We start from the raw sequence: 27,500 nt of genomic DNA, 5'->3' as shown, positions 1-27,500 counted from the left end.
CCTGTGTTGTAACCCATACTTGTTATCCATCCACTACGTGGTTAGAGGATTTTATTATTTTTATAAATACATTTTTGGTTTAACTTTTAGGAATATTGTCAATTATAACTTATCAAATTGCAACTTAGTGGGTGCATTTTCCAAGCCAAGACGATCAATGCGATAACCTCAGTTTTAATATATATTACATATAAAATATTGTCAATCATCACGTATCAAACTGCGACTCAGTGGGTGTAAACGTATGTCACCAGCCAAGTTCGATACACAATAAATTGTGATTTACTTTTACCTCGTCTCTTTACAGTAGGCTGGTATGACAATAAAAAAACATGGACCATGCCCTCGTATATTGTGTGTATGCGTGCGTGCGTATGTGTATATAGCTGAACAGAAATAGATTGATCATCAGTTACTCATTCATCTATTCACTCAACTAGTTTTGGCTCGAGACCAACATAGCGAAATGTAATCAAAGGTTAACATTGAGTATGCCACTGGTTTAACAAATAATTTCAGTAATCGGAAAAAAATAAACAAAAGACACCAAACAAGAAGCCGACAAGCTGATTTATTTTTTTCGAAGCAGTCCAGAGTCCAAACAATTAGACTTTGCCCGATTGATTCTTATTGCCACAACAGCTAACTGTTGCCAAATATTTATAAAAATAATGGATAATTACATAGCACACTATCCAGAAATCTGCTCAAGGCGTTTTACAAGACTTCATTTTTACATAACATATTACATCAGTGTTACGTACACAGAAACACACACACACACACACACACACACACACACACACACACACACGCGCACACACACACACACACACACACATACACAGTGGCAGACACACAATCAAAGCATGTCCAGCACACTTTTGATTCTTGGCAGCATATTGCATACATAAATATTGCAATCGACTAAACAGAAAACAACATTCAGTAGCTACAGAAAGAGTTACGACCTTCTATTGTTTAACCCATTCCTCTCTCAGCCTCATTGTTCTTTCACTTCAGTTATGCTATGCTATCAAGAGTAAAATATGCATAACCAGAACAATGACTGCAATAAATGCTGCATCGTATAACATATGGACATCAATCTACGACCCATTGTGTAACAAGACTTAAGAAAGTCCGTCCTGACTGCAAAGCTATCTTCCTGTATTCGTACCTTATTATGTGGGATATTCATCAAATAGATTATCAATCCCACGCAAAGGAAATCAAACACGAAACACTCATGTTGATGGTTACATAGAACGCATGAACAAAACTAATCCATAAAAATGAACGAGAAAAATATATGATACAGGCAATTCATAAGTACTGAAAATAAGTTCCTATCGGTGAATGAAATAAACAGTAGAAACTTCGCTGTATGGAATGATTGGCATCGGTGGTAATAAAACGATACGAATGGCTGCATATAGCTGCAGTCTATCTGATTTTCCACCGAGCAAAAGAGTAAAAGGCGAAGTCAACATGCTTAAATACAGACTTATTTTTAATGATGCAAATGTACCTATACAATTGTTGTTTCTCCTGAAGTCGCTGTCGGTGCGGCTTATATGACTCAGAACAGTTGTTGGTGCTGTAACTAGATTTTACTAAAAGATTAGAGCATAGCATCTCTCTCTCTCTCTCTCTCTCTCTCTATATATATATATATATATATATATATATACATCTTTATATATTTACCCCCACCACACCACACACACACACACACACACACACACACACACATATAGCAGAAAGAAAAAATACGTTTCTGACACTGACAAGATATTTCGATTGCACTGAACAACCGGCTTTGTTTCGTGAGAATTTAACATGTACCATTCACACACACACACACACACACACACACACACACACACACACACACACACCGCAAGCGCGCTAGTACAGAATGGGAGAGAGACAGACAGACAGAGACAGGCAGACAGAGAAAAAGGGGAGAGAATGAGAGAGAGAAAGTGGTGGGAGAGAAGGGGAGAGAGATAGAGAGAGAGACAGAGTGAGAGCAATACATAATCTGCTCAAACAAAACAACCTGTACAAAGCAGCAAAAGATATGTACATCATTCACTTAATACAAAAACTCACGGTTCTCCAATATATACCATTTACAAGTCATAGAAATGGCTCCAGTGGTATTCAGTCTGTTCAAGGCTTGCTATCATGCGTGATCACTGATCTGGCTGATAAGTTACAAGACGGAAGGCGTTAAGCGCAAGATCTTTTATTACTGTGATAGCTTTGGATGGTACACAACTGGCAAATGTCCTATACCAATTTTAGTGAGGAAGGATAAATAAGAGTCCAATAAGGACACTTATATTTCACATACTATGGTCACTGGCGAGCTCACTCGCGTTTTCCCAGTTCTCTTGGTGGATATGGAAGAGTTGCTTTTTGATTGAGCAACGGCAGTCGCAAAGTCCTGTGGATGATGTAAACCAGTTGAACAGACAGTGGTCATACACACACACACACACACACACACACATACACGCACGCACACTCACACACACACACACACGCGCGCGCGCGCGCGCACGCACACACACACACACACACACACACACACACACACACACACGCACGCACACAGAGACACACACACGCACACACACAGCCTTTTATCATACGAGAATTTTAGAAGATGGGCATGCTTTTGAACAAGACAGGCAAGTGGTTGTGTTGGTTGCATTTTGTTTAAATAGCATCCCATTGATCTCGTTGTTGCCTACAGACAACTATTTATAAAGATACGTAGAAGTATATTTTGTAAACATAGCCCATAACTATCCTGTCAGAAAAAAAAAAGTCTTCTTGTGTTTTTTGTTGTTGTTTTTTTTGTGCTGAGAACACACAGCTGATCGTGAAAGGCAACAAACAGAAGGCAACTTTGTGACCAATATATTGCGTTCTTTACACTGCGATAAGCGTCTCTGGATTTAAGTGCCATTTTTACCACAACCATTTGAATTTTTCATTTCGACTCATAAAAATTAGTGTGTTAGTGCTTGCATGTACGCGTGCGCGAGCATGGGTGTTTGTTTGTTTGAGTCTGCGCGCTTGCGTACACACAAGCACATACATACGCGCACGTAAGAGTCTTCTGAAGAATCAATACATTCAGATGTCGGAAGATTCACAGCCTTCCAGGTCGAAATCCACCGTCTGAGACAGGTGAGCATGGCCGTTGTTCAGTCCAAGGGTGACGCCATTGCGCTTCGGGTCGTGCCCGTTGGAGAGAGAATTGGGAGTCGTTCGTCCCTGGTGCTCGTCCAGGGCCTGGTCCAGGTAGAAGGAGCGGTCCCCGCGTGCCTTGGAGGGCGGCTGCTCCGTGTCCTCCCCGTACAGGTCCAGCGTCACCTCCTGCTCGTCCTCGCTGGCCGAGTCCACGGACCGGACTTTGATGACGTTGATGTCCACTGAGTTGTTGTCCAGGGACTCGTCTGAAAGGGTGCTGCAGGATGGGCAGGAAGCAGAGAGTTTCATCATAAGTATGGTTCTTCTTGCACATATCTGGCCTAAAGATGGTCTGGCGTTATTGTCATTATCAAAAGGGGTTCCTTGTACACTATAGTTTTGTTCGGTTCTCATCCACACACACACACACACACACGCACGCACGCACGCACGCACACACACACACACACACACACACACACACACACACACACACACAAATGAATAAATAAAAACAAGCAACAGAGAACGAGACCAAACGGACTTAGGAACATGTGCCCTGTTTGTTCACAAAGCTGTCAGGTCAACACCCAAACTAATCAATGACGATGATGTGAAAGCTCCAACAGGCAGTCTCACTTTGAATATTGCTTCTGTGAATACTCGTCGTTTGTTATAATTATGTTTAATCAATGTCAAACGGTAAAAATAGCAAGGTATTGGTTGTTTGACTAAAAAAAAAAAAAAAAAAAGAACGTCAAATGAAGAAAGGCTGACATTTGGTTCCGAGGTCTTCGTTCGTTTATTTATTTATAGTCTGTTCATTTAAGATGACGATATTAGACTGAAAATAAATGATATTATTAATATTATTATTATCATTATTTGGGTTTTTATTATTTCTATCATCATGATGATGATTGTTATTATTAATTAGAAATCATCAATTCTGTATATTCGAATGGAAAGGGAGGGGGAACGGTTGAGGTAGAGGGGAGCGATGGGGAGGGGACTAAAACAGGAAGAGAGAGAGGAGAGAGAGAGAGAGAGAGAGAGAGAGAGAGAGAGAGAGAGAGAGAGAGAGAGGAGAGAGAGAGAGAGAGAGAGAGAGAGAGAGAGAGAGAGAGGGAGAAACAGATTGTAGAAAATATAAACAGAGTGTAGAAAATATAGAGTACAAAATGTAAAACGGAAAGGGTGAGTGTCGGTGATTGGAGTATGAAAAAAAAACAATACTGGAAGGGTATGTGTGAGAAGGGGACGGGGGAAGCGTGATTAGGACAAAAAGAAATAATCAATAATCAAATAATTATTGTATGCACTACTTCTGTAGATTATTATTTGAAAAGAGGTTGATGTGGAGACCTACAATAAACAACAAACTGGCCTATTTAACACATAACTAGCTAAAGCGCTTCCATACCATATTCGTAACTCTTAAACAGCATGTCAGGTGAAAGACGTATCTCTTTGTCGACTAACGTCTTGTCGTAATGACTGAGCTAACAATGAAGAACTATAAAAAAAAAAATAAAAAATAAAAAAATCAATATAAGAATCCGAAATAATTCTAGAATCATTCGAAAGCAGCCCTCTTGAAAGTGATGTCCTGAACGGAGAGCTTACTTTGGCTCATAGTTATGTTCTGTATGGATGGTATATATGCACATAAGCAATAAAACACTATGCGAAGTGACAAACTGATCTCTAGCATTTACATTAACTCATCGCAAACCAGAGAAACCTTACCTTGCACGATCAACGTCCACCTCTTTTGTCGCCAAATCTTCATCTTTTCCAAATATAGGATTTGTTCTGAAATACAGGAAAGACAAAGTTTGAGGTCAAACACTGAAAATAAACTGATTTCGCCGTTATTTCATACAAAAAATAAGCACGTCATTTAGTATTGCAGAGCTTGATATACTAAACTTTTGACAACGCCATTGATTAGGCCACATTCCTTTTGCGAGGTAAGCGAATCCTCGTACTCACAGCATAATCTAAGGGCATGAAAATACAAATTGTGAATACATGCTTCATTGTCTCCTCCATCATCTCTCCCTCCGTATATCATTAAAAAAACCCAATGCTTCTAGTTTTTTTTAATGTCCATTTTGACATCGCTGTGAGCACGAGCGCATCACCAAGTTGCATTACGATCTGTCAAAAGTTCCACACTATACAGACGAAAGCGATCATCATACAAAAAATACATTTTAGGAAGGTGGTATTGATTTCAGCTGGGAAACTACAGTTTAATATATTCTCTTTGTTCCCTGACAATAACAGTACTGTCCTGATAGTATCGAAACTGTTCATTTCAAAACCCTACAGCTTTATGGTAGACCGCAAATGTTGCCATAATTATTGTCTCATGTCTCTCTGTATAATATACACAACTGAACTATCGGGACAACTGTGGAGAAGCGGTTGACTACTCAGAAAGAAAGATGTATTTCCTGTTGAAGCACGAATAGAATAGAACGTAGTAAAACGGATGACGTTTTTTTTTTTTCCAAGGAATGTTATTATTTCAATAAACATCACCAAATATTCGCTCTAGAAATACGGTGCATAACATAACATATATTGTTTGTCATTTACTTTTCGCGTTCAGTTCGAATTCAGTCATGCTGACATTCCTCGACATTTGAAACATTTCCACAACCTAAACATAACTCGTGCTTGGGAAGAAATGACAGACCAGGGGCAGAAAGCATAGTACCACGAACAATCCACCACTTACTGGGGTGTTTTCAGCCCAGGAACACTATGCTGCAAGTGCTGCTTAGTCATCGCTGAAAATGAAAACATTAGTCATCGCTGAACATGAAAACAAAAGAAGATTCCTTCATATCTTGAACACGCTTATCATAACCAGACAATCATCCGGTAAGCTATCAGCCAAGCAAAGATACACACATTATTTGCATTTCATATAGGAAAAGATATTGATACCCATGAATAATACAAAATACAAAACAATAATAAATATCATAACACAACACACTCCACCATGGTACAATAGCCCATAGTACTGCACAGCACTGTACTGCATTGTATTCTATTAATGTTTATCAAAAGAAAGACAAAGAATAAAAAAGACGCACATTCGGCATGAATATCAGGAATACTCACGATACGTTTCAATTCTGGCCGCTTTCAGCTTTCGCTTAAACCTGCACACACACACACACACACACACACACACACACACACACACACACACACACACACACACACACACACCTTATGGTTAAAAGTAAATCCTTGTCGATTCTATTCCATGGCAAACAACGGAGTTTCATCAACGAACAGTCTATTTTTAGACGAATCAAATGGAACCGTTATTAACACAGATGTTCATTTTTGACACAGCAACCGTCAGATACACGAACTTACAGGATGCTATGTCTCGCCTTCTTAAATTGCGAACAATTTTGAGTTACTGTCACCAGTGATCCACTGACACAGCAACGCAGTCAGTCTTTGATAACAGAAGACAAAGCTACCACCTCAACTACAAAAAAAATTGTACATTAAAAACTTACTTTCAAAGATATATTTATAATCGTCCTCCTTTTCATCCGTTTCTGCGACAGTCAGCGTCTTTTTAACACTTCTTGATCTAGCGAGACCCCCGCCCCTCAGACCCTTGCTCTGCCCCACCCCTCCGCACATACTTCCGCCCATACATATACGCACACAGATACACATAAACGTACACGCACATAAACACACAAAAGTCTACGTCGTCACGGGACAAAAAGAAACAAACCGGACACAGACAATCGCACCTCCTGATACTGCTCAGCATGAGGTACAGGGTGATCAAGAAAGCGACGACAAGAACGCAAATGATGGCTCCCAAGATGTATTCCATTTTCGTTCTGTCGTCCATCCCTTTCGATTCAGCAGCCTTGTAGGTCTGAAAATTAAACGCAAATGTGCTGAACAAGTATTTCCAGGGTTCGGTGCTCTTAATAATAAATACTCCATGCATTTCTCATTCGCTCGTTTTGCACTGCTTACATAATGTCGTTTGGATTTTCTTCGGGAAATCACAATTTCAAAAGCTATTCTAATAGCGAGCGTTTACCTTTTGAAATGCGAAAAGATATATCATTCTGATTTCGTAGTCATCTCTCACTCAGATTTCGATATCATATGCACAGAGCTTCTTGGTTTATTAAAATCAACAACAACATCAACAACACCAGATAATGGACACAAAATCCATACGGGGGACACATCGATGTGAGTGAACTGATAACCATTGCAACACAGAGAAAACGAGCATAAAACTGTCACTTACTGGAACTGCTTCTACCCATGCACTCTGTACATATATCAACGTGGAATTCTTATAACACACACACACACACACACACACACACACACACACACACACACGTATATCTATTACATGCAGGCAAACAAATCATTCAGATAAACTAGTTACACGCACATTCCATCCGTTTCCTCGTTCAGATGATGTATAATTGTCATCACTGGGCTCACCTGAATATCATACAGTTTGTAGCGGGTTTTCAGCATGTCTGTTGCCGTCACTTCATGATCCATGAAGCTGGACATATTCAATAAGTAATTTCTTGAAAGTACACACACACACACACACACACACACACACACGTAAACACACGCGCGCTCGTATACACACACACACACACACACACACACACACACACACACACGCACGTACACACACACACACACTCGCGCGCGCGCACACACACAAACACACACACACACTAACGTTCTCTTTCTCTCTCACGGACTCAAACTGGCCCACTGTCTCTAGACGTCAGAAAGACAGCAGAAAGGCAGAACAGCGACTTTTGGGCAGATCTTCGCTTCAGGGAGGATATACAGGCATCGATACATGGATCACTATTTACTTGACGTCCAACAATAAAAAGTGAGCGGTCACGGTCACACATCAGATCGTTTTTAGAGAAGTGTCGAAGCAGCCTTCAACCGGCGCTATAACTCGCCACCAACACTTTAATTCCTTTTCTTTTATTTCTCAGCTTATATCCTCAAGTGTCACCTTGCGGTTCAGATAAACGATCTGAAATGATCCGTGTTCATTTGTGTATCAAATAATTCCAAAAAAATAATCGTATTTCTAATCAACTCCAAATGAATGGCGACAGATGTAGAGTTTAGGAGGGGTGATAGACTTCACAGAGATATAATAATACTCACTCCATAAGTGCATTTGCGTCCATTGCATTTTCATTTTTGTCCACTGCATGGACTACCAAGATGGACCTGTACATAATCATCAGCAAAATATGTCAATACATGGGTGTTTTGTCCTTCTCAAAGTACAAAGTAAATCTAGTTTTTCTTCAAATGCACGAAGTGTTTCAATTTCATTTTAATGAACAATCCACATGCAATGAAACACACACACACACACACGCGCGCGCGCGCCACAGAGAGAGAGAGAGAGAGAGAGAGAGAGAGAGAGAGAGAGAGAGAGAGAGAGAGAGAATGAATGAATGAATGAATGGTTTATTCATATAGGCCATTGCCCCTCATGAAAGGGTGTCAAACAAAAACATATGTGAGAAGAAAAAATAAAATAAATAAGTAAGACAAATATCATACGTTGTCATGCAGTATACACTTAACTAAGTAGTACACAGCAGATAAATAACAACACGCCTATTTAACTGAACTCAATAAAGTAATCGTGTCATCAGAAGTGGCACAAGCTTAATAAATGAATTTTACGACGTAAGAGTGGATCGAAGCTTAAACGCTTTGTACAGATAAATTGAGAAATTTCTGATAGTTTGTTCGTGTGTAGATGCCATAAGTAGCGATAATCTAAACTGACTAGGGAACTTAAAAAATTTCAACGGTATGTATTGCATTCTTAAGTCATACATAACAGGACAGGATAGAACAAAGTGCACTTCATTTTCCTTCCCCTTCTTACACAGTGGACATAATAAATCAGACTCATCATGTACTTTATAACGGTGACTATGTTCTGCAATTTCCGAAATACCAAGTCTAAATCTAGTCATTATATACTTTAAATGTTTATCTATATTCATCAATAAATAGGTTTTGACATCGGGTATAGTACAAAAGGTTTTATAGGCATTAAATCTTTCACTGTTGTTAACATGGAAATCCCATTCTTGCCATCTACAAACAATAAGTCTTTCTTTAAAAGTCCGAAGAAACTCATCAATCCCCTCTACACCTTGATTAAGCCATACATACCCAAATCCAAACATAAACAGTTTACAGCGTATACTTGTAGCCCAGTTTCTTTTGCCACGCGCATCAAGATCAAATAACATTTTATAGGCTTTGTGAGGCAGTCTAGATTCATGCATTCTCAGTAACTTTAACCAATACTTAATGCATTTTTTAACTGAATTTATATAGATAGGATATCTGTTTGTTTCCCCGTATATCAAATCATTGGGAGTTCGCTCTTCTACGCCTAAGAACTTCTTAAGTGCAAATAAATGTATCTTTTCACACTGAAATGCAGCTTTATCGAGTCCCCATAATTCGGCACCATATTGGACTATTGGTTGAATCTGTGAGTCAAACAGCTTTAAATATATGTTTAAAGAATTACATTTCAGTTTCGATAATTTCTGTAAAATGTACAATAAAGCGTTTTTTCCCCTACTGTTAAGATCGCTACAGGCTGCCCCAAAACTCAACTTTGTGGAAAAGTAAATTCCTAAGTATTTATATGCATTAATAACTGGCATTACAACGCCATTATAAAACCATCTTTCCCTGGCAGCTAAATACCCTCCTTTCCTGAATACAACGATATTGCTTTTATTCATGTTTACTTTTAAACGTAGAGCTGAAGCCGCATGATATAAATTGTTAAGCTGTGTTTGTAAACCTATCACAGTTTCGGATAATAAAGCAACATCATCAGCTAATAACAGTATAAATAATTCAAAATAATTAGGCATAAATGTTGCTCCATGTCTACCTTCTCTGATTACTTCTAATGCTATCTCATTAATAAATAAGGAAAACAGAACAGGACTGCAAACATCACCTTGCTTTACACCACGGGTACAATTAATGTAATCTGTTAATCTGGCACCACATCTAATTCTGGCTTTAACATTAGTATACATACTATAGATACAACGAAAAATCTTACCCTTAATACCGCTTTTCAAAAGAATAGGCCATAATAAATTTCTCTCTATGGAATCAAAAGCTTTTTCAAAATCAATAAAGGCCACATACAATTTACGATTAAAAGAAAATTGTTTTTGTATCAGTGCCAATAACGTGAACATGTGATCAACAGTTGAATAACCTCTTTTAAATCCTGCTTGATGTTCACCTGTCAAATTATGTTCATTTATCAGTTCTTGGAGTCTATTATTTATAACTGCACTATACAACTTGCTACTTACATCACATAATGTTATACCTCTATAATTACCTGGATTATTTATATCACCTTTTTTAAACAAAGGGAGTACAATAGAGTCTGTCCAATTTTTCGGAAAAGTACCTTCATCAAATAAGACATTAAAAAGCTTTACGAAAAAATCAGCCACTCTATCCCCAGCATATTTTAACATTTCCCCAATTACCCCATCTGGTCCAGCAGCTTTACTATTTTTTAAATTTCTAATAACAAGTAATACCTCTTCTTTTGATATTGGCCGGTTCATGTAATCAATGTCCCCTTCATTATCATCATTGTGGTTTTCATCAATACCATCTTCAGTTATAAAAGATACATCTGCAGATGTCTCTAATTCAAGTAAACTTTTAAAATGCATAAACCAGTCGTCGACTGTTAAATTATTCCTAACCTGTTTCTTTTTAAATGAAATTTTATGTACAGCATCCCAGAATTCTCTTTGATTATTTACCGCACTGATAAGCTTATCCAGTAACAAATCATTGTATTCCTTTTCTTTTCTTTTTATCAAATTTTTATATTCTCTTCTTGCCACGCAATAGGCATCACTATCATCTTTATCTTTTGTCCGATTAAATATCCTTAGCAATTTTTTCGCTTTTAACTTGCTAGTTTTACATTCATTGTCGTACCAGTCGCTGTGTTTATCATGCATTGCCAGATTATTTTTTCTTTTCATACATTCCGCATGCACTTTAAGACAGTCATTAAGCATGTTCAAAGCAGCATCACAATCAAAGTCAATCAATTCAATTGCACGATCAAGTAACAGTAGTGTTTCATCAGAGTTCATTGCCTGTGTAAAAGTATATTGTAAATCAGTGTTCCATACAAATTTTTCTATAATATGTTTTTCATCTGGTATGTGCACATGTGTTTCATTTCTTGTGTCTGCAAAACTTAAATACAATTCAATGGGTTGATGATCCGACTCAATTCTTTCTGATACTATCAATTTACAAGAGGAAAAAACACTGATAAACAAATCCATAGATAACAAAAAATAATCATTAACACTGCTACCTGTGTCTGATATATATGTATACTTACCCTCAGTGTCCCCATTACATATACCATTCATTATACACAAACCAAGTGCAGTACACATACTTAGCAGATATTTGCCATAGTTATTAACAACACAGTCAGCTGATTTTCTACGGCTGCTAATGAATGCTTGACTATTTTTAAATTGATTACAATGGACATCAATGCCATTTAAAAAATCCTGAGAAAGGTTGGAAATTCTACTGTTTAAATCGCCAGACAAAATAACATGTGCATCATTAAACTCAAGCATACAGTCAAAAAGACAGTCTTCAAGTGCGCTTATACCATTTTCAATATCGAAGTAAGTATAATACGGTGAGCCCTCAGGTGGAACATAAGAACACACATATATGACATCTTCCGGTAAACCAAACAATTTTTTATCAATTAGAAACACTAGACTATTAGGAGATTTCATCTTAATTTCTTTAACGTAAGGAATAAATCTGTTTCTGATAAGACATAGTATACCACCTGAGCGCCTTCCCTGTTTGGTAAATTTAACAGCTGGTTTACCAAAGACAGTATAATCGTCAAATGCAATACATCGAAAGTCTTCTATAAAGGTTTCAACCATGCATATGAAAGAGAGAGAGAGAGAGAGAGAGAGAGAGAGAGAGAGAGAGAGAGAGAGAGAGAGAGAGAGCGAGAAAGGGGGTATTTCGGATGTTAATATATTTCATAATCACTTAACACATACACACACTTTTAATGTTGAAAAATATGTTGTGACTCACATGTTCAGCAAGTGTTGTTTTTTTTCTGTGTGTATTTTTTTTGTCGGTGTCTTTTTTTTTCCAACTCAATAAGTATAAATATCACACCGAAACAATGCAAAGCACTTTAGACTTAAGCACTCACTTGGACGAATCGATTCCCGAGCTGTCTTCAAAAGGCTCACGATCATCAGCCACAAATTGTAAACCAGTTTGCTCCGACATATCTCTGCACAATCACAGAAATGCTCACATCTGTCTTTGTACGAATCAGAAATAATTAATCAGGCATGTGAATGCAAAAGGGAAACCAGAAATGCGTATCTACTTTGTAGAAGTTGTGGAGATTGTCGCGATGACCGTGACAAGACGAGGAGGAGAAGATGATATCGATACAAACAGCAACAACAACAATAATAACAAAAACAACAACGATAATAATAACAAGAAGAAGAAGAATTAGAAGGAGGAGGAGGATAAAAACAAGACGAAGAGTCGCAATCATCGCTACTGTCATGATCAAGAATATCACCGGTGCGACAACTGTAACACCAATTTATTATCACCATCGCCGTAACAACAATAATAATATTAACCCATGTAATCACGCATACCTTACAATGTCATCCTGCACTTGTCTCAGTTCTTCCACAGACGCGAAAAAGGTAATTTTGATCAGTTTATCCTTTCCAACGACATATACCTGTAACAGAGAGGGAAACAAATCATGTTTAGCTTAGACGTTTCGGCTTACATGAAAGAAAGATGGCACAAGGATAATTGACCACGCACATGACGATGCACACATCCAATAATCATAATGGTATATAAAAAAGTGAATGTAAACATCACAAGCACAGTTAATGACGGAATACACAAACCACCCTACCTTCACAACCACCGTGTCTTCGCCAGCAGAATCATTGGCCATGATAGTCCAGGTAAAGAACCCTTCAGCATCTCCTGGCAATGCAGATCGTGTTGACAGACTCCCATTGACTGACAGTGCCAGAAGCCTGGCAGAGCCCGCAGACTTCAGGCTCGAGTTTAGCTTTCTGTCAGTCTCATAATACCCGACAGGATAAAAGGCGTGCACACGGTTGGCTCCAAGGTCTGGGTCTGCGACGTATTCCTTAAAACAATCATCATATTTCATTACACTGCTGCGGAGTGGCTTTTAAAGTTTATAAACGTGTACATCAGAGGGTGCTGCTGTTTTGGGATTGACGTAAAATAATGATTTTCCAAGAGTCTGTGGCAGAAACTTGTGAACTATTTGAAGGTTTCCAGTAATCTCACTGGCAGTCATTTCATGCACGGTAGCGGTTCAGGCTTTATTTTGCTTTCATTTTCTCTGGTCACAATTGGCTGCAGCATCTAAAGTTTCAATCTACCCCTGCCCAATCAAAGCTAAGTACAGAAAAAAAGAAGGGTCACAATACGTTACCGCATACGAAACACAATAGGACTGGTTAATGAGGTCACAAGGTTTCCAATACACTGAATAGACGATAAAGATGCTCAATTATCCACCAAATTTCTTGCACTAAAATAGAACTACGGGAGTCTTGAGAACACCTTGCAGCAGAACAAATGGATGTTTGGGAACATCCTTGCCACTGTTAGTTGAAAATGACATAAACACTGGTCACATTGCTCTACATTACTCTATATGTCCCCTGTTTGTGATTTGACCAAGCACATTTAAGTATATACCCTTAAATACTTTGTTTATATTTGTCTAATCTTACATTAAAATCTTTAGTTTATGTTCGTCCATGCTTACAGTACGTTACATAGCTACGCAAAAAAATAGACAACATGAACCGAAACATATCGTTTAACCCAATAAAAGGTGCAACAGAATATGGAAATTCAAATAAATATTCACAATCCAAGGCCCATGTTTTGTTCAAATCATTGTATGAACATACATTACATCGCCCGTATAAGGACATCCTGGTGTTTTCTGGGGGGGGGGGGGGTTGTTTTGTTTTTTAACCCCAATGATGGGAGCTCAAATAAAAGATATCGTGACGTGTAGGTAACTTCCCCACCAGGCCTGCCGGACATGTAGGCAACTGTCACATAGGAAAACCTACAGTGGTGAAAGAAGTGATGAACTTTACCTGGAGGTTAGCAATGATATGGCCGGCGTTTGCTGTCGATGTCAAGCCGAAGGTAAGGTGTGGCCTGGTGAAATTTGGAGGGTTGTCGTTGACATCGCTAACCGTTATGTGCACATTCGCAAACACGGGTGGAAACTGTTAGGGAAAAAAAGCAAGAGGGGTTATTTCTTTCGTTCTATTAGAACGGGCAGTTTTCATGATCGGAAACAGAGTGTGGAATCAGTAAAACCCGCTCAAACGAACGTATAACATAGTGCGTGAGTAAACATAATATTTTGAAACTCTATAAGATGTACTTTTTCAACAGAAACAAACAAAAAAATATTGCAAACTCAATCATCACCACTGCTACTCTGCTACTACCACTACAATGTTAGCTACTTCTACTACTACAACCATTACTGGTACTACTAAACTGCATCCTTGTCAGAGCAAACAAATCATCGCAATGATGGGGCTTGGAAACACAGGAACTGTCGATTCAGGTCGCAAGGAGGCCTCGCATCAGAGGAGACCTTGCACTGCTACCGAATCACTTCTACAGTGGTCAGTAGTGTCCGTTCTAATTCAGCATATGCAAGACACCACCTACAAAGCTCCCTACTGACAACAACGTTCGTATTTCACGGAGCGAGAATGAACGAGTCTCCCATCCACAGCTGAGACGGCCACCACGTCCTAAAGGGACAACCCCATCATGAACCTGCCAACACCGCAAACCTTGACAGGAGCTCACCCCGTGCATGATGTGGAGTTGATCAGCATGAGATGAAGGCACGGAAAGCCACAAAGTCTGCGACACGTACTTTTTTCTATGGTGATCACCTATGAGAGTGAGGATGATGACATCAGAGATTTGAGCAGTGATCCCAAAGAAGTCGATTATACTCGACTGTGTCGTCGCAGTCTTCTCATTTGAGCCAATTGCACAATCAGTTCTGCGTTGGGGCCAGTCAAGATCCAAATGAACCCACCTCGGACAAGCCTTAGAACACGAACTCGCGTCTTTCCACTCGTCAGTCCCTGATGCTAACCACATTTATACGGGGACTGATAAAACATATTTTAAAAGAAACATGCTTTGGTATTTTGGTGTAGGAAGTGTCCACTTCATATTTCGTGCGTGCGTGCGTGTTTGGTTGCTTGTATGTATGCATGCGTGTATGCGCGCGCGTGTGCATGTGTATGTGTGTCTGTGTGCATGCGAGTGCGTGTGTGTACGCGCGAGCTCGTGCATGTTAGCACGCTATACCTGTTCTGTATCATCATTACTGTGATTAAGGTCATCACCATAACAGCCATACTAATCACCAACATAGAAGTGTGATTTATCCTAAGATAGCCTGCATTCACATAGCCATTGCCGTAACTGGCTGGGCAAGAAAAAGTAATCGCAGCGGATTCACACCATCATGAATGGTTCAACAACACGCAACAGGATTATTCTTTTAACATGAAGAAGAGTCCTGTCTCCTTTGTTAACATTAGAATCACGTCTACTGAAATGAGCCCTTGGTGATACTTGCATCTTGATGATCACAGGCGCCAGTGCTCAAGGTACAGTCTATGGCGGTGACTGTGAGAGAGAAGCTGGCCTGCTGAGCATTCTCACGGTCCAGCGCTTGGACCAGCTGCAGATCTGCCGGGCGATCGGTGTGAGTGCTGATGTTGAAATAGTCCTTGTGCTTTCCGTCTGTGAGAACAGAACCAATTCGGATGGACGAGTGAGTGACACGTGAATTGAAATATAGTGAAAGGAGTGTGGCTTGGTGCGCACACAGACACAAACAAGCACGCACAGAGTCGCGTATATACACATGTAAACACACACGCATGCGCACACACAGACACACAGACACACACACACATTCTCACATACACCCCCCCCGCTCCCCAAACACACACAAAACCCAGACAGTACCCAAGGTGTAGCAAGTTCTCTTGAAGTCGTCCAGATCCTGGGCGTACACCTGCCCGACCCGTACCCCCTCCTGCCCTTCAGGGACCACGAAGTGGTATTCGGTCACGTTGAACTTGGGCGGGTTATCGTTCCCGTCGTCAATGTCAATGCGGATCCTCAGCGGCTTGGAGTATCGGATGTTCGGTACACCCTTATCTTGGGCAATAACTCCGATCTGAAAAGACGGAAGGAAAAAACAACAAAGGGCATTGAATGGCATGGGAGATGGGAAGTGGAGAGGGAGCAGTAAGGAGGGAGAGAGATAGATGGTGGGTTCGTAGACAAAGAGAGAGTGAGTATGGCGAGAGAGAGTGTGGGGATAGAGAGAGATGGAATGAGAGACAGAGACAGAGACAGACAGAGAGGGACAGAGAGACCTGGTGATGTCTTTTGTTTTCATATAAAGTAATAGAACAAAGTTTTATTCGTATAAACACTGCTGGTTCTGCTCTCGTTATCATTTCTCCTTGAATATTGCCTTATATGTTTGGGCACGTTTCCACTATGAACAGAACCTGGGTATTTCTAACACCTCACCTACCTGTCCTTTGTAGCTTGAATAGACATTCTTACTTATATTTCATATTTCATTGTGTGGTGATATTTCCTCCTTTTTTGTTTTTCTTTTTATTTCTTGGAGTAGCTTCCGAGGAAGCGGTAAAAAAAAAAAAACAAGAAGAGGTATGGTATTTTTCCTGTCGTTTTTACCTGGAAATGAGCTTGTTGTTCTCTGTTGAATATGCGAGCTGAGGTGAGCAGACCAGTGTCTGGGTTGAGGTTGAAATAAGGCAGGTCGCGGAGGTTGGAGGTGGCGTTGTCGAAAAAGTACTGCACCTTCCCGTTTGTCTCCTTGTTGCGGTCGTCATCCGTCGCCGTGAAGGTCACGATGTGAGTCTCCGTCGGTGAGCACTGGTGCAATACAAAAGAAATCGTCGGAGAAATAGTGTACGGTTAATAGACCTTGACTGCATACATATATTTTTTTTTCAAACAGACATGCTTACACACACACACACACACACACACACACACACACGCACACTTGCATGAAGAGCCTGGATCTTTTACTACACACAAAAAACCCAAACAATTCAGTGAGAAAAAAGTCTTCAAAGCGCGATACTGAATAATACCATCGCCATCGTGCTCACTGTACAAAAATATGACTTCATAAGAAAACAAAATCAAAAACAGAACGTGGAATACCTTACGTAGTCACACCACAACACTTTTCATCCATACCTCGGGGATGGGCGGGATATGGGCATAATCGCCTTCAAATCGAGGGTCGTTGAGGTTCTGATCCATGACTTCGATGGTGAGGTTGGCCGAGGTGTTGAGGGGAGGTTGCCCCCCGTCCGTCACGGTCACTGTGTAGTTATACACGCCCGCCTCACCATGGATGCTGCCGTTCACCACCAGCTCTCCCGTCACCGGGTCCATTCTGAAATAGTCCACCCCGTCCTTTGAGGCCAGGGAGAAGGACAAGGCGCTGTTGCTGCCTTCGTCGTCATCAGACGCTCGCACTGGTCCTGGCTGAACGTTGAGCACTTTGTCCCCAGCCTCTTTGGTCTCGTCGATCTGGGCTGTGTAGCCGTCGTACCCGAGGCCCAGGCTGGTGAAGGTGGGGGCGTTGTCGTTGACATCACCGACGGTGATGGTGACCTGCTGGATGGTGCGTCGCTTGACGTCCGTGACTGGGTTGTCCAGCGCAGCGATCCCGAAAGAGTAGGATGCCCGTGTTTCCCTGTCCAGAGGTTTGTGGACAAGGATTTCCCCCTGTGCATACAAGTAAGAAATGGGAGAAATGAAATAAATTAAGCAGCAGGACTGGCAAGTTGAAGGTTGAACAAAAAAAACAACCCTGTCAAAACTAAAAATATCATAATCATTCAACGTGTTCAAAGTAATACATCGGTGATTATCTGTAACGTTTGGCGTGATTCATATAATAATTTTTCCCTTGCTCAAATTACGTTCCGTTAGATTTGTATTAAAACGCAGTTTCATGAATACCTGTAATAATACCACTACAGACGTAATGCATCCTTAAGGTAATGGTTGACTACGGGTCCAGGTTGTAGTCGCCATAACCACATTAACAGTAAAATTGTCAAAGCAACAAATGACTGGAACGATGGTAAATCCATCGAGCCCTGCTCAGTTAGCAAGGTATCATCCAGCTTTTCTCAAACACAAGAACTGAAAAACACAATCTACACTGTCTGTTGTTGTCACTGGCTTCAGAACAAAATCAGATCATTACTTATTGTTTATCGCAAATTAATCCAAAAGTCTGTCGTTCTTTATTCTTTATTACCCATCAATATACGGCGCTTACGGTAACTAAAATTACAAAGACCAACAGAAACAGTTTTCTTGATCTAATGCATCAATCAAATCGTATTTAATTATCTACGTTTCTCAAAACACAAACTCTAGTTAAAATACAAGGCAGGAAACTATTCTAGGCATCAGTGACAAATATTACAAACCGTTGTTTTATTCATGACGAAATCGTAGACATTGTCGGCAAAGTCAAACGTGACATTAGCATTGGCGCCTTCGTCCCTGTCTGTAGCGTTGATGACAACTACCAGTGTGTTTTCAGGGGCGTTCTCCGACACAGAAAATACGTAGGACGTGTTTTGGAACTGCGGGTCGTTGTCGTTGGCATCGAGCACAGTCACCTTGATGGTGATGTTGGAAGTTAAAGGTGGTGACCCGCTGTCTGTGGCAATGACTGTGAAGTTCACCGAGGGAGTCTTTTCGCGGTCGATTTGGTGCTGTAGTGACAGTTTTCCTGCAACGCCACCAGTGCGACAGTACAATGACAAAACAACAACAACAACAACAACCAATGAAAGTAGAATGACGTGGGTGCGCTTCCTCATTTTTTTTTTTATTATTATGATGGGTGGACGAAAAAATAATCAATCGCATCCACATTTTCTTTTGCTCCAAAGCGCCTGTGAATAAACATGTTTGCTGTCTTCAAAACCATCTTGACATCCGTGTCTTGAATTTTAACTCTGATCTGTTAGTTCAGTCATTTTATTCATTCATTTTCTGGTGTTTTCGTCGAAACCTTTTCAATGCCCGTATCTTGAAATTTTGGTACTTCCAACCCCCCCCCCCCCCCTTTTGTGATACAGCAGATGTGGTGTCGCGTGTGTGGATGATGCTTTGTTACCTACTTAGGAATGAAACAAACTTTTTCAGTAGACTAGGCACAGATGCAAAACACTTTCATACAAACATTGTATGCAGAAGGGGGAACTGATCTTATATAATCGGGTAAATACGCAGAAAGAAAGTGTAACATTGCTGCTGCTGCTGTTATCGCTGCTGCTACTACTATTACTATTACTACTACAACTATTACAACTATTGTTGCTGCAGTTGTTGTTGACTACTTCGGCCAATAATGATTATGATGATGGTGATGCTGCTGCTGTTATCGCTGCTGTTATCGCTGCTGCTACTACTATTACTACTACAACTATTACAACTATTGTTGCTGCAGTTGTTGTTGACTACTTCGGCCAATAATGATTATGATGATGGTGATGGTGCTGCTGCTGATGACGAGGAAGACGTACCAGCAGATGAAATATTGAAATAGGCCTCTCCTTCGGACAGAATGGAGAAGGTGACGCTCTGGTCTCTGTCCGCATCTCTGGCGCTATAAGAGGCGACCTCTGTGCCCTCAGCCAAAGCTTCCGACACGCGCAGTGATGTGCTTCCTTTGATCACAGGGCGGTTATCGTTTACGTCGGTAAGCGTTATGGTCAACGAAGCTGAAAAAAAAGCCCAAGCATCATCATTATCATGATTTACTTGTGTCGTTTTATACGCAAGCACGAACATACATACGCAATCGTACGCGCGTGCGCGCGCGCACACACACACACACACACACACACACACACACTCACACACACTCACACACACACGCATATATACACACACACATACACACACAAACAAACAAACATGCATACACTGAACTGATAAAACACACAGACACACATACATATTAGATTTGCATACTGGTATTGAACATATCCTTTATATCTTTAATTTGGTGTAAATAAAATCAAATAAATAAATGAAGCGCGCAAGACTGTTGCAAAAACAACTCCAAAATGTTCCTACACTGACTGATTAACCAGAGTCACTTCCTCCTGGTCCATTTGAAAATTGCACTGTTTTAAAGCCTTGAACGAATGGGAAAGATTAATGACCCAATGGCAGCTGAACTTTGGAACAACTTGTTCACGAATAGTGTCATCATTCTGTGTATCCTTTTTGCGACAGGTCTTACCCAAGGCAGTCTGAGGCAGTTTCTTGATGCCGTTCGTGTCGTTGACCATGATCTTCATCACGATGATTTCAGCGAGTTCTCTGTCCAGTTCTGAGCTCACCGTAACCAGTCCAGTTGAGGCGTTCACGCTGAACCATGTCTGGGTGGAGTAAAGTGAAGTGTCAGCTATATGATTAGGATTTAATTCATGCTTTTAACTAGTCCCTCAGACGCGCATAAACTGTGCTGGTGGAAACATAAGCATGCACTTATCCTCCCACCCTCCCATATGCACTGTGCACACGTACACTGACAAATAAACAGACAGATATATCAACAGAAACAAAAACATATACACAGTTGTAATGGTTGAGCACATATCATAAAGTTGTCCATAGTAGTGTATGTTCTCATAATCAGCGCATCTAACAGATACATAAAACATAGGTACGGGTCTGCACATCTGTTAACTTGGGACATCGGAAAATCTCCACCTTTGCCCACCAGGCGCTGTAGCCCGGACACGAACCTGAGACCCACAGATAGAAGGTCCAATGCTTTAACTACTCGGCTGTTGCGCCTGTCACCAGCGGGTTTCATGACTGTTAAGTGCAGATGTTAGTCAGTCATTCTGGTTATGCTAAATTCTAAAGAATTTTCGCATTAAAAAGAAACAACAACAAAAATAAACCACCAAAGCTCTATAAGAGTTAGCGCTGAATTGTGATAACCAAAAAACTAAGGCGTGCTCTTAAACCTGAAGCCAAAACGACACACAGAGAAACCTCACCGAGACCCTGCTGATGTTGACCCGGACGTCCCTGTCCGTGGTGGCTCGGGACTCGTCCAGCTCCCAGCTGTACAGCAAACTGGAGTCCTCATCGTGATCCGTGGCGTTCATCACCTCCACCACGTGTCCCACAGCCACGTCCTCCCTCAGGTGGACCGCCCTCCGCTCCTGGCCGAAGAAGGGCTTCTCATCGTTGACGTCCAGCAGGGACACGGACAGGGTGGTGGTAGAGGATCTCGGAGGGTCCCCCCGATCCAGTGCCAGCAGCTGCAAGCTGAAGCTGTCGTCGGCCTCCCTGTCCAGCAAGGCCCCCGGGCCCACCGTCACGATGCCCGTGGTGCTGTTGACGCGGAACCTGTCCGAGCCTCGCCCCGAGTCCAGCACGTAGAAGACCACGTTGTTGGGGGACGTCCTGTCGCCGTCGTTGGCTGACACTCTGCCCACGACCGTGCCTGGGCATTGGGAGCGACGCAGTTTTGTAAACCATATATATACAGTTCTTTATTGTCTATATAAGACAAATTGTTGTAAGGGTACAGATCAGGAGACAGGATTCTAATAGCCAGTGATTTGAAAATGAAAGCTTCCCCTGTCGTGTTCTCCCCAATGAGAAAACAAAAGGAACAAAACAAAACAAAAAAAACCCATGATGATTTTACGAATGTTCTCTTTACTTATTTATCAATTTTTAATTAGATAGTCATCTGAATGTTTTATATCAGGCATGTGAAACTAACGAACAAAAGAACCGAAATTAGAACATCAAAATGATTTCTTAGTATATTACGATTAAAAAAAAAACAAAAAAAAAAAAACAAAACAAAAAAAAAACTGCCTTTTCATTTTTCAATCTTTAGCATCGTAAACGCAATGATGCAAAACATACAATTACCACTGCCATATCAGTGCATATGGGGCCATTCGGCATCCTATGGAATGGAGTACATCTATAAAAACAAGTGTCGTTAGAAAAAATATACAATAATAAAGACACGTCTGTGCCTCCCTCCCCCCCCCCCCGCCCCCTCCAAATCAGCAGACTGTACCTTCTTCAGAGTTTTCGTAAATATCCACTGAATATGAGTTCTGGGTAAATGTTGGATCCACATCATTGACGTCCTGAAAAATGAATGACAAAATAAAACCTCAATTGCATTCCTTTCTTCATATCAAGAGCAGTTATACATATCTAGGAATGGGGACAGTATTGACACACAAACACACACAGACTCGAGCGCGCGCGCACGGACGGACACACACACACACACACACACACACACACACACACACACACACACAAACTCCACAAGCCAACCCACAAACACACACAGCAGCCAGGAACAAACACAACCAGCCTTCATCCACATCATCAACTGCATCTAAACCAAAATAACTATACCCTAAACAACCCAAACACAAACATATGAAAGGGAATTATTTTCAAAAAGATTAATGGAAACGAAAGAAAGACAGAGAAATAAAATACAAAAAGGAAGAGAAACTAAGCAAATGAAAGACAGCTTGGGAAACAAGTGAATGAAACTGCGAAACTTGCTTCATCTGATAAAAACGAGTGAGTAAAAAACCAAACAAAACAAAGAAACAACAACAACAACCAAAAAAAAAACAACAACAAAAAAACCGAAGAAGAAAGAAAGAAGGAAAAAACGAATAAAACACACAAAAAAACAGCAGGAATATATATTCTGAAATAAAAAAAAAAAAGAACGACAGACGAAGGGAATGCAAGACTCACCTGGACATCGACTGACGAAGTAAAAAGCAAGACTCACCTGAACATCTATGATCACAGTGGCAGTGCCAGTCAGCTGCACGGTGCCCTGGTCATGGGCAAGCACCACCAGTTCCACACCCGTCGTTCGCTCGAAGTCCAGCTCCGTGTTCAGGGTCAGCTGTCCGCTGACCTCGTCCAGCGTGAAGTTGCCACAGGCCACCGGGACGCACGTGTGCAAGTGGTAGGTCACGTTACTGTTGGGCGTGTTCGCCAAGTCCTCGTCTTTCGCCTGGGAACATAGAGATATCAAAGGGGCAAGGATCGGTGTTACGAGAGTTGTGCTCGAAGAGTGGGTGGGGGCTGTGGCGTATGGAAAATTTCCGTGTGCTAATCCAAGCGTTCCTTTCATGTATAAAACATTCTTAAACGTGATTGACAATTCGCTGAAGTGGTATGTCTGTTCTCAACGATTTACAAGTTCATGAAGCAAATAGATAACTTTTGCCATGACTTAAAACATTCTCTGATTTCTGAACATACACAGTCATTTCCGTGATGGAAAAAGGGGGGCAAAGTGCAAGATTGTTTTCGACTGTGGGGAATAAATGGTAAATTGTGATGGGGCATTTGTGTCGATCAACCTGATTCTCATTTTCTTTGATGAGCGTACTTCTGATTTGTTTTATGATACCGTGTATAGTAGGCTACCGATATTTGGTATTATTCTAAATTTCGCTTTCGATTATTTCAAATTCTGTATGGAATGATAATTCCTAAATATGTTGCTGTCGCAATTTTCACATCATCCTAATCTTTTATTTGAGAAATATTCTTCGACACTGAACAGCAGAATGAGCGAACATTTTTTTTCTGTTTATCTCCATTCGTTCAATCCAAGAGCATTCAAATGGATCCACACGCGTCCACATCTACATTAGCGCACTCATACAACATAACATGGAAGGCAATGCTTGATCAGCGTGTTTGGGGTATGGGAGGATCAGGCATCTGTTCGTTCTTCCCAACAGATGTGGTGTAGCGTCTCTCTCTCTCTCTCTCTCTCTCTCTCTCTCTGTACAATATATATATATATATATATATATATATATATATATATATATAGAGAGAGAGAGAGAGAGAGAGAGACAGACAGACAGACAGACAGACAGACAGACAGAGAGAGATGTATACAGACAAGTGAAAGAATATTTAGAACATGATATATTTACGGAGTAGAAGACGTCATGTAAGGCCAGAAGATGACGTAAAAAAAGATTACGTCACGTATCATGAGCGTAGTCTGTGACCAACCTGCCAGGTAGCAGCGAAAATTCAGATTTTTTGTTTGTTTAACAAAACAGGTGTTGGTTTTCAACTTTGTTTTATATATAGGCTACATAATCACTGTGAAATGCACGTGCGTACCTGGAGAACCACGGGCGGAATCAGACTGACAGTGTTCTCCAGAACCTTGGTGCTGTAGTTGCCCTGGAAACGTGGCACCTGGTCGTTGTCGTCAGTGACGGTGATGGTAAGGGGGGTGCCCGCACGACGCCCCCCACCGTCTGTGGCGACGACAGTCATCAAGTAAGTGTCCCTGGTCTCGCGGTCCAGCCGTCCGTCCGCTGTCTCAATGTCTCCGGTCGTTGGATCGATGGAGAACCTGCAATGAAAAAAAAAAAATCTTTTTAGTCCACCGTTTTGCCTTCGTCCTTCTCTTATACGACGTCAGTTTTCTCTCCAAATCAAGACTAATTCTTTCCACAATATCTGTTCACTTTCCTTTCTTGATTTCAGCTGGCTAAAAAGGCTTTCGAATGAGTGAGAATGATGGTGAGAGTAAGATTTTCTGAACCAGATTGCATGGGGAGGTTAATGTTATTGTCACCATCGTGTTTCTCTAAGTTAGAAAACATGGTCCGTTTAAAAAGAAATAAAACCATTTTGACGTATTTGTTTCTTATACTTCGTTCTTGTTTGTTTGTTTTTTTCTTTGATAAAGAGGGGTGGTGGTGATGATTAATGCATTCCTGCAAACCAACAAAATGACCAACAAATAAATATATCAGAAGCGAGGATGTTCCACAGGTATCTGCTCACATGCCCCTCTAAAGCACAAAGTCAAAGGACTAATCCACTTGAAGAGTCAGAAAGCACAAACCATGCGTGTGAATTATAAATGCGTGTGAATGACTGGTGCGAAAGCGCTTTGATTTGTCTCTGCACAAGATTCAGCGCTATATAAATACCATTATTATTATTATTATTATTATTATTATTATTAAAGCAATAATCACCATTACAACTCCACCAAGAAACCATCTCCTGGAAGCTTTTGGAGTCTCGCCGACTGAATTCTTGATTTTTCATTTAAACCCTTGAACTCTTTTTAACCTTTGCACTCACATACCCTTGAAGTCTACATATTTTTTTGCACTCACATTCTCTCTGTGCCTCTCCATATCTCTGTCAGTCTGTCTTACTGACTCTCTATTTCCCCCTCCCTCCCCTTTTCTCGAACTTTACTCAAGAGTTCTGTGATGTTATTTCTGATTCCATCCGCTATTAATATGGAATTATAAATCTGACTCGATTATGGAATCTTAGAATTCATACTGAGAAGTCGGTTTACCTGGCAGCATCTCCTTCCAAGGAGTAAGTGATTTTTCCAAAACTGCCCGAGTCCTCATCAAATGCCTGAAGAAAAAGGAAAAAGATACATCGTTTACTTTAACGTCTTGTCTCCGGCCTGCAACAAAAATGATGGCAAGCAGTACGAACGCAATGGGAATATTTTAGTTTACATGTTGCAGCCACATATCCATTGTTTCGGAAACACGTTTTTGACAATGTGACAAAAAACATATGCGTATGTACACTTTCTATGCTTCAGTAAATTCACGTATATTTTCATTGTGCTGAATCAAGATAAAAACAACTTAAGAAATGTTGATCCCATAATGTTCTTACAAAACGGGCACAAGAGAGAGAGAGAGAGAGAGAGAGAGAGAGAGAGAGAGAGAGAGAGAGAGAGAGAGAGAGATGGTCGACTGGTTTGCTGAATGGTTCGTTGACAGTCCCAGGCGTTGGTTTCTTTCGTAGGAAAAACCGTACATAACTTCTGAACTATTCTTCTTCAGTGATGCCACACATTGAACTACGAAGCGGTTAAAGAACAACAGTTGCATTATTCTGTCATGCTGCATAATGGACCCTACTGTTGTTTAACTTCGTCGAATATACATGTCTGACACATGACGTCCTAAAACGATCACATCACATAACAAGCTGACCTGTATTCTGGTGATGTTGGTGTGGGCGGGGCTGTTTTCTTTGATGCTGACACTGTAGTTCTGTCCAAACCACGGAGTGTTGTCGTTGACGTCCGTAATGCTGACAGTTACCACAACAGTGTCGCTGAAGCTCTCGTTAGTTGAAGTTTCCGTGACGGTCACCTAATCATAAACCAAACATGAATTCAACTTCAGTTCTATAAAAAGCATCCGATCAGAAAGCACGTGTTATAGTGCAATAAAGTATAACCACCACGTGTGTAGGGTACGGTCCACAACAACAACAGCCACAATAACAACTATCATCATTATCATCATCACCATCATCATTATCACAATTATGATAATCATAATAAGCGTCATGATCATCATAATAGTAATTATTATCATAATCAACATAATTAATATCACAATAATAACGATTGTGAGGTACTGTTATAACGTTGCTGTGCCCCGCGGTAAGAGCAGGCTGGAAACATGATAACAAACAAACAACAACAAATAAGTTCTCAACTCCTCATATTATCCATGTCAAATATTTCCTTCTGACCAAACTTTAAATTTCAATACCCATTATGATAACTATTATTAGGCCTATGATGCTTCCATGAGATATTGCGTTTTAATATAAAAGAAAATAATACTTTCCCGTACGAGTCTGACAAAGTTTGCAGTTTTTGCTAGCGGAACATTACCCGATGTCTTACGCTTACGTTGAATGTGATGTTGTGCCTTTGCTCATAGTCCAGCACGGACCCATTGCGGACTCTGAGCTGGACCAGGGCAAAGGAGCGTGCAGTGGACGGCTCTGCGGTGAAGTAGGCACTCTCTGGTCCGTCCACCGTA

The 27,500-nt window shown here is 40.7% G+C and overlaps 2 protein-coding genes across 3 annotated transcripts in view; one reads left to right on the top strand and one right to left on the bottom strand.

Moving 5' to 3' along the window:
- LOC143283801 (uncharacterized) overlaps positions 1-789 on the top strand; it is a 7,934-nt gene extending 7,145 nt beyond the window's left edge. For both annotated transcript variants that reach the window (XM_076590182.1, XM_076590175.1), the window contains exon 5: positions 1-789. This exon is cut by the window's left edge and continues 854 nt beyond it. The gene's annotated coding sequence lies outside the window, so the exon portion shown is untranslated.
- LOC143284044 (cadherin-23-like) overlaps positions 1-27,500 on the bottom strand; it is a 107,188-nt gene that overhangs the window by 164 nt on the left and 79,524 nt on the right. Inside the window, exons 69-93 of the mRNA XM_076590686.1 lie at positions 27,368-27,500; positions 26,655-26,816; positions 25,994-26,058; positions 24,787-25,024; positions 23,420-23,650; positions 22,673-22,745; positions 21,627-22,078; positions 20,858-20,996; positions 20,133-20,330; positions 19,026-19,333; positions 17,773-18,309; positions 17,239-17,439; positions 16,492-16,705; positions 16,097-16,263; positions 14,571-14,705; positions 13,331-13,573; positions 13,056-13,144; positions 12,587-12,670; positions 8,443-8,508; positions 7,735-7,801; positions 7,011-7,141; positions 6,352-6,392; positions 5,960-6,011; positions 4,960-5,025; positions 1-3,487 (exon numbers count right to left, since the gene is read on the bottom strand). The exon at positions 1-3,487 is cut by the window's left edge and continues 164 nt beyond it; the exon at positions 27,368-27,500 is cut by the window's right edge and continues 26 nt beyond it. Of these exons, the coding sequence (XP_076446801.1) occupies positions 3,154-3,487; positions 4,960-5,025; positions 5,960-6,011; positions 6,352-6,392; positions 7,011-7,141; positions 7,735-7,801; positions 8,443-8,508; positions 12,587-12,670; positions 13,056-13,144; positions 13,331-13,573; positions 14,571-14,705; positions 16,097-16,263; positions 16,492-16,705; positions 17,239-17,439; positions 17,773-18,309; positions 19,026-19,333; positions 20,133-20,330; positions 20,858-20,996; positions 21,627-22,078; positions 22,673-22,745; positions 23,420-23,650; positions 24,787-25,024; positions 25,994-26,058; positions 26,655-26,816; positions 27,368-27,500 (4,426 nt within the window). The 3' untranslated portion in view covers positions 1-3,153. The remainder of the gene's footprint in view (positions 3,488-4,959; positions 5,026-5,959; positions 6,012-6,351; positions 6,393-7,010; positions 7,142-7,734; positions 7,802-8,442; positions 8,509-12,586; positions 12,671-13,055; positions 13,145-13,330; positions 13,574-14,570; positions 14,706-16,096; positions 16,264-16,491; positions 16,706-17,238; positions 17,440-17,772; positions 18,310-19,025; positions 19,334-20,132; positions 20,331-20,857; positions 20,997-21,626; positions 22,079-22,672; positions 22,746-23,419; positions 23,651-24,786; positions 25,025-25,993; positions 26,059-26,654; positions 26,817-27,367) is intronic.

This window comes from Babylonia areolata, chromosome 1 (assembly GCF_041734735.1).
Source record: "Babylonia areolata isolate BAREFJ2019XMU chromosome 1, ASM4173473v1, whole genome shotgun sequence".
NCBI lineage: Eukaryota > Metazoa > Mollusca > Gastropoda > Neogastropoda > Buccinidae > Babylonia > Babylonia areolata.
The sequence above is the reverse complement of the archived record's forward strand: the minus strand, read 5'-3'. Positions and strand labels throughout refer to the sequence as shown.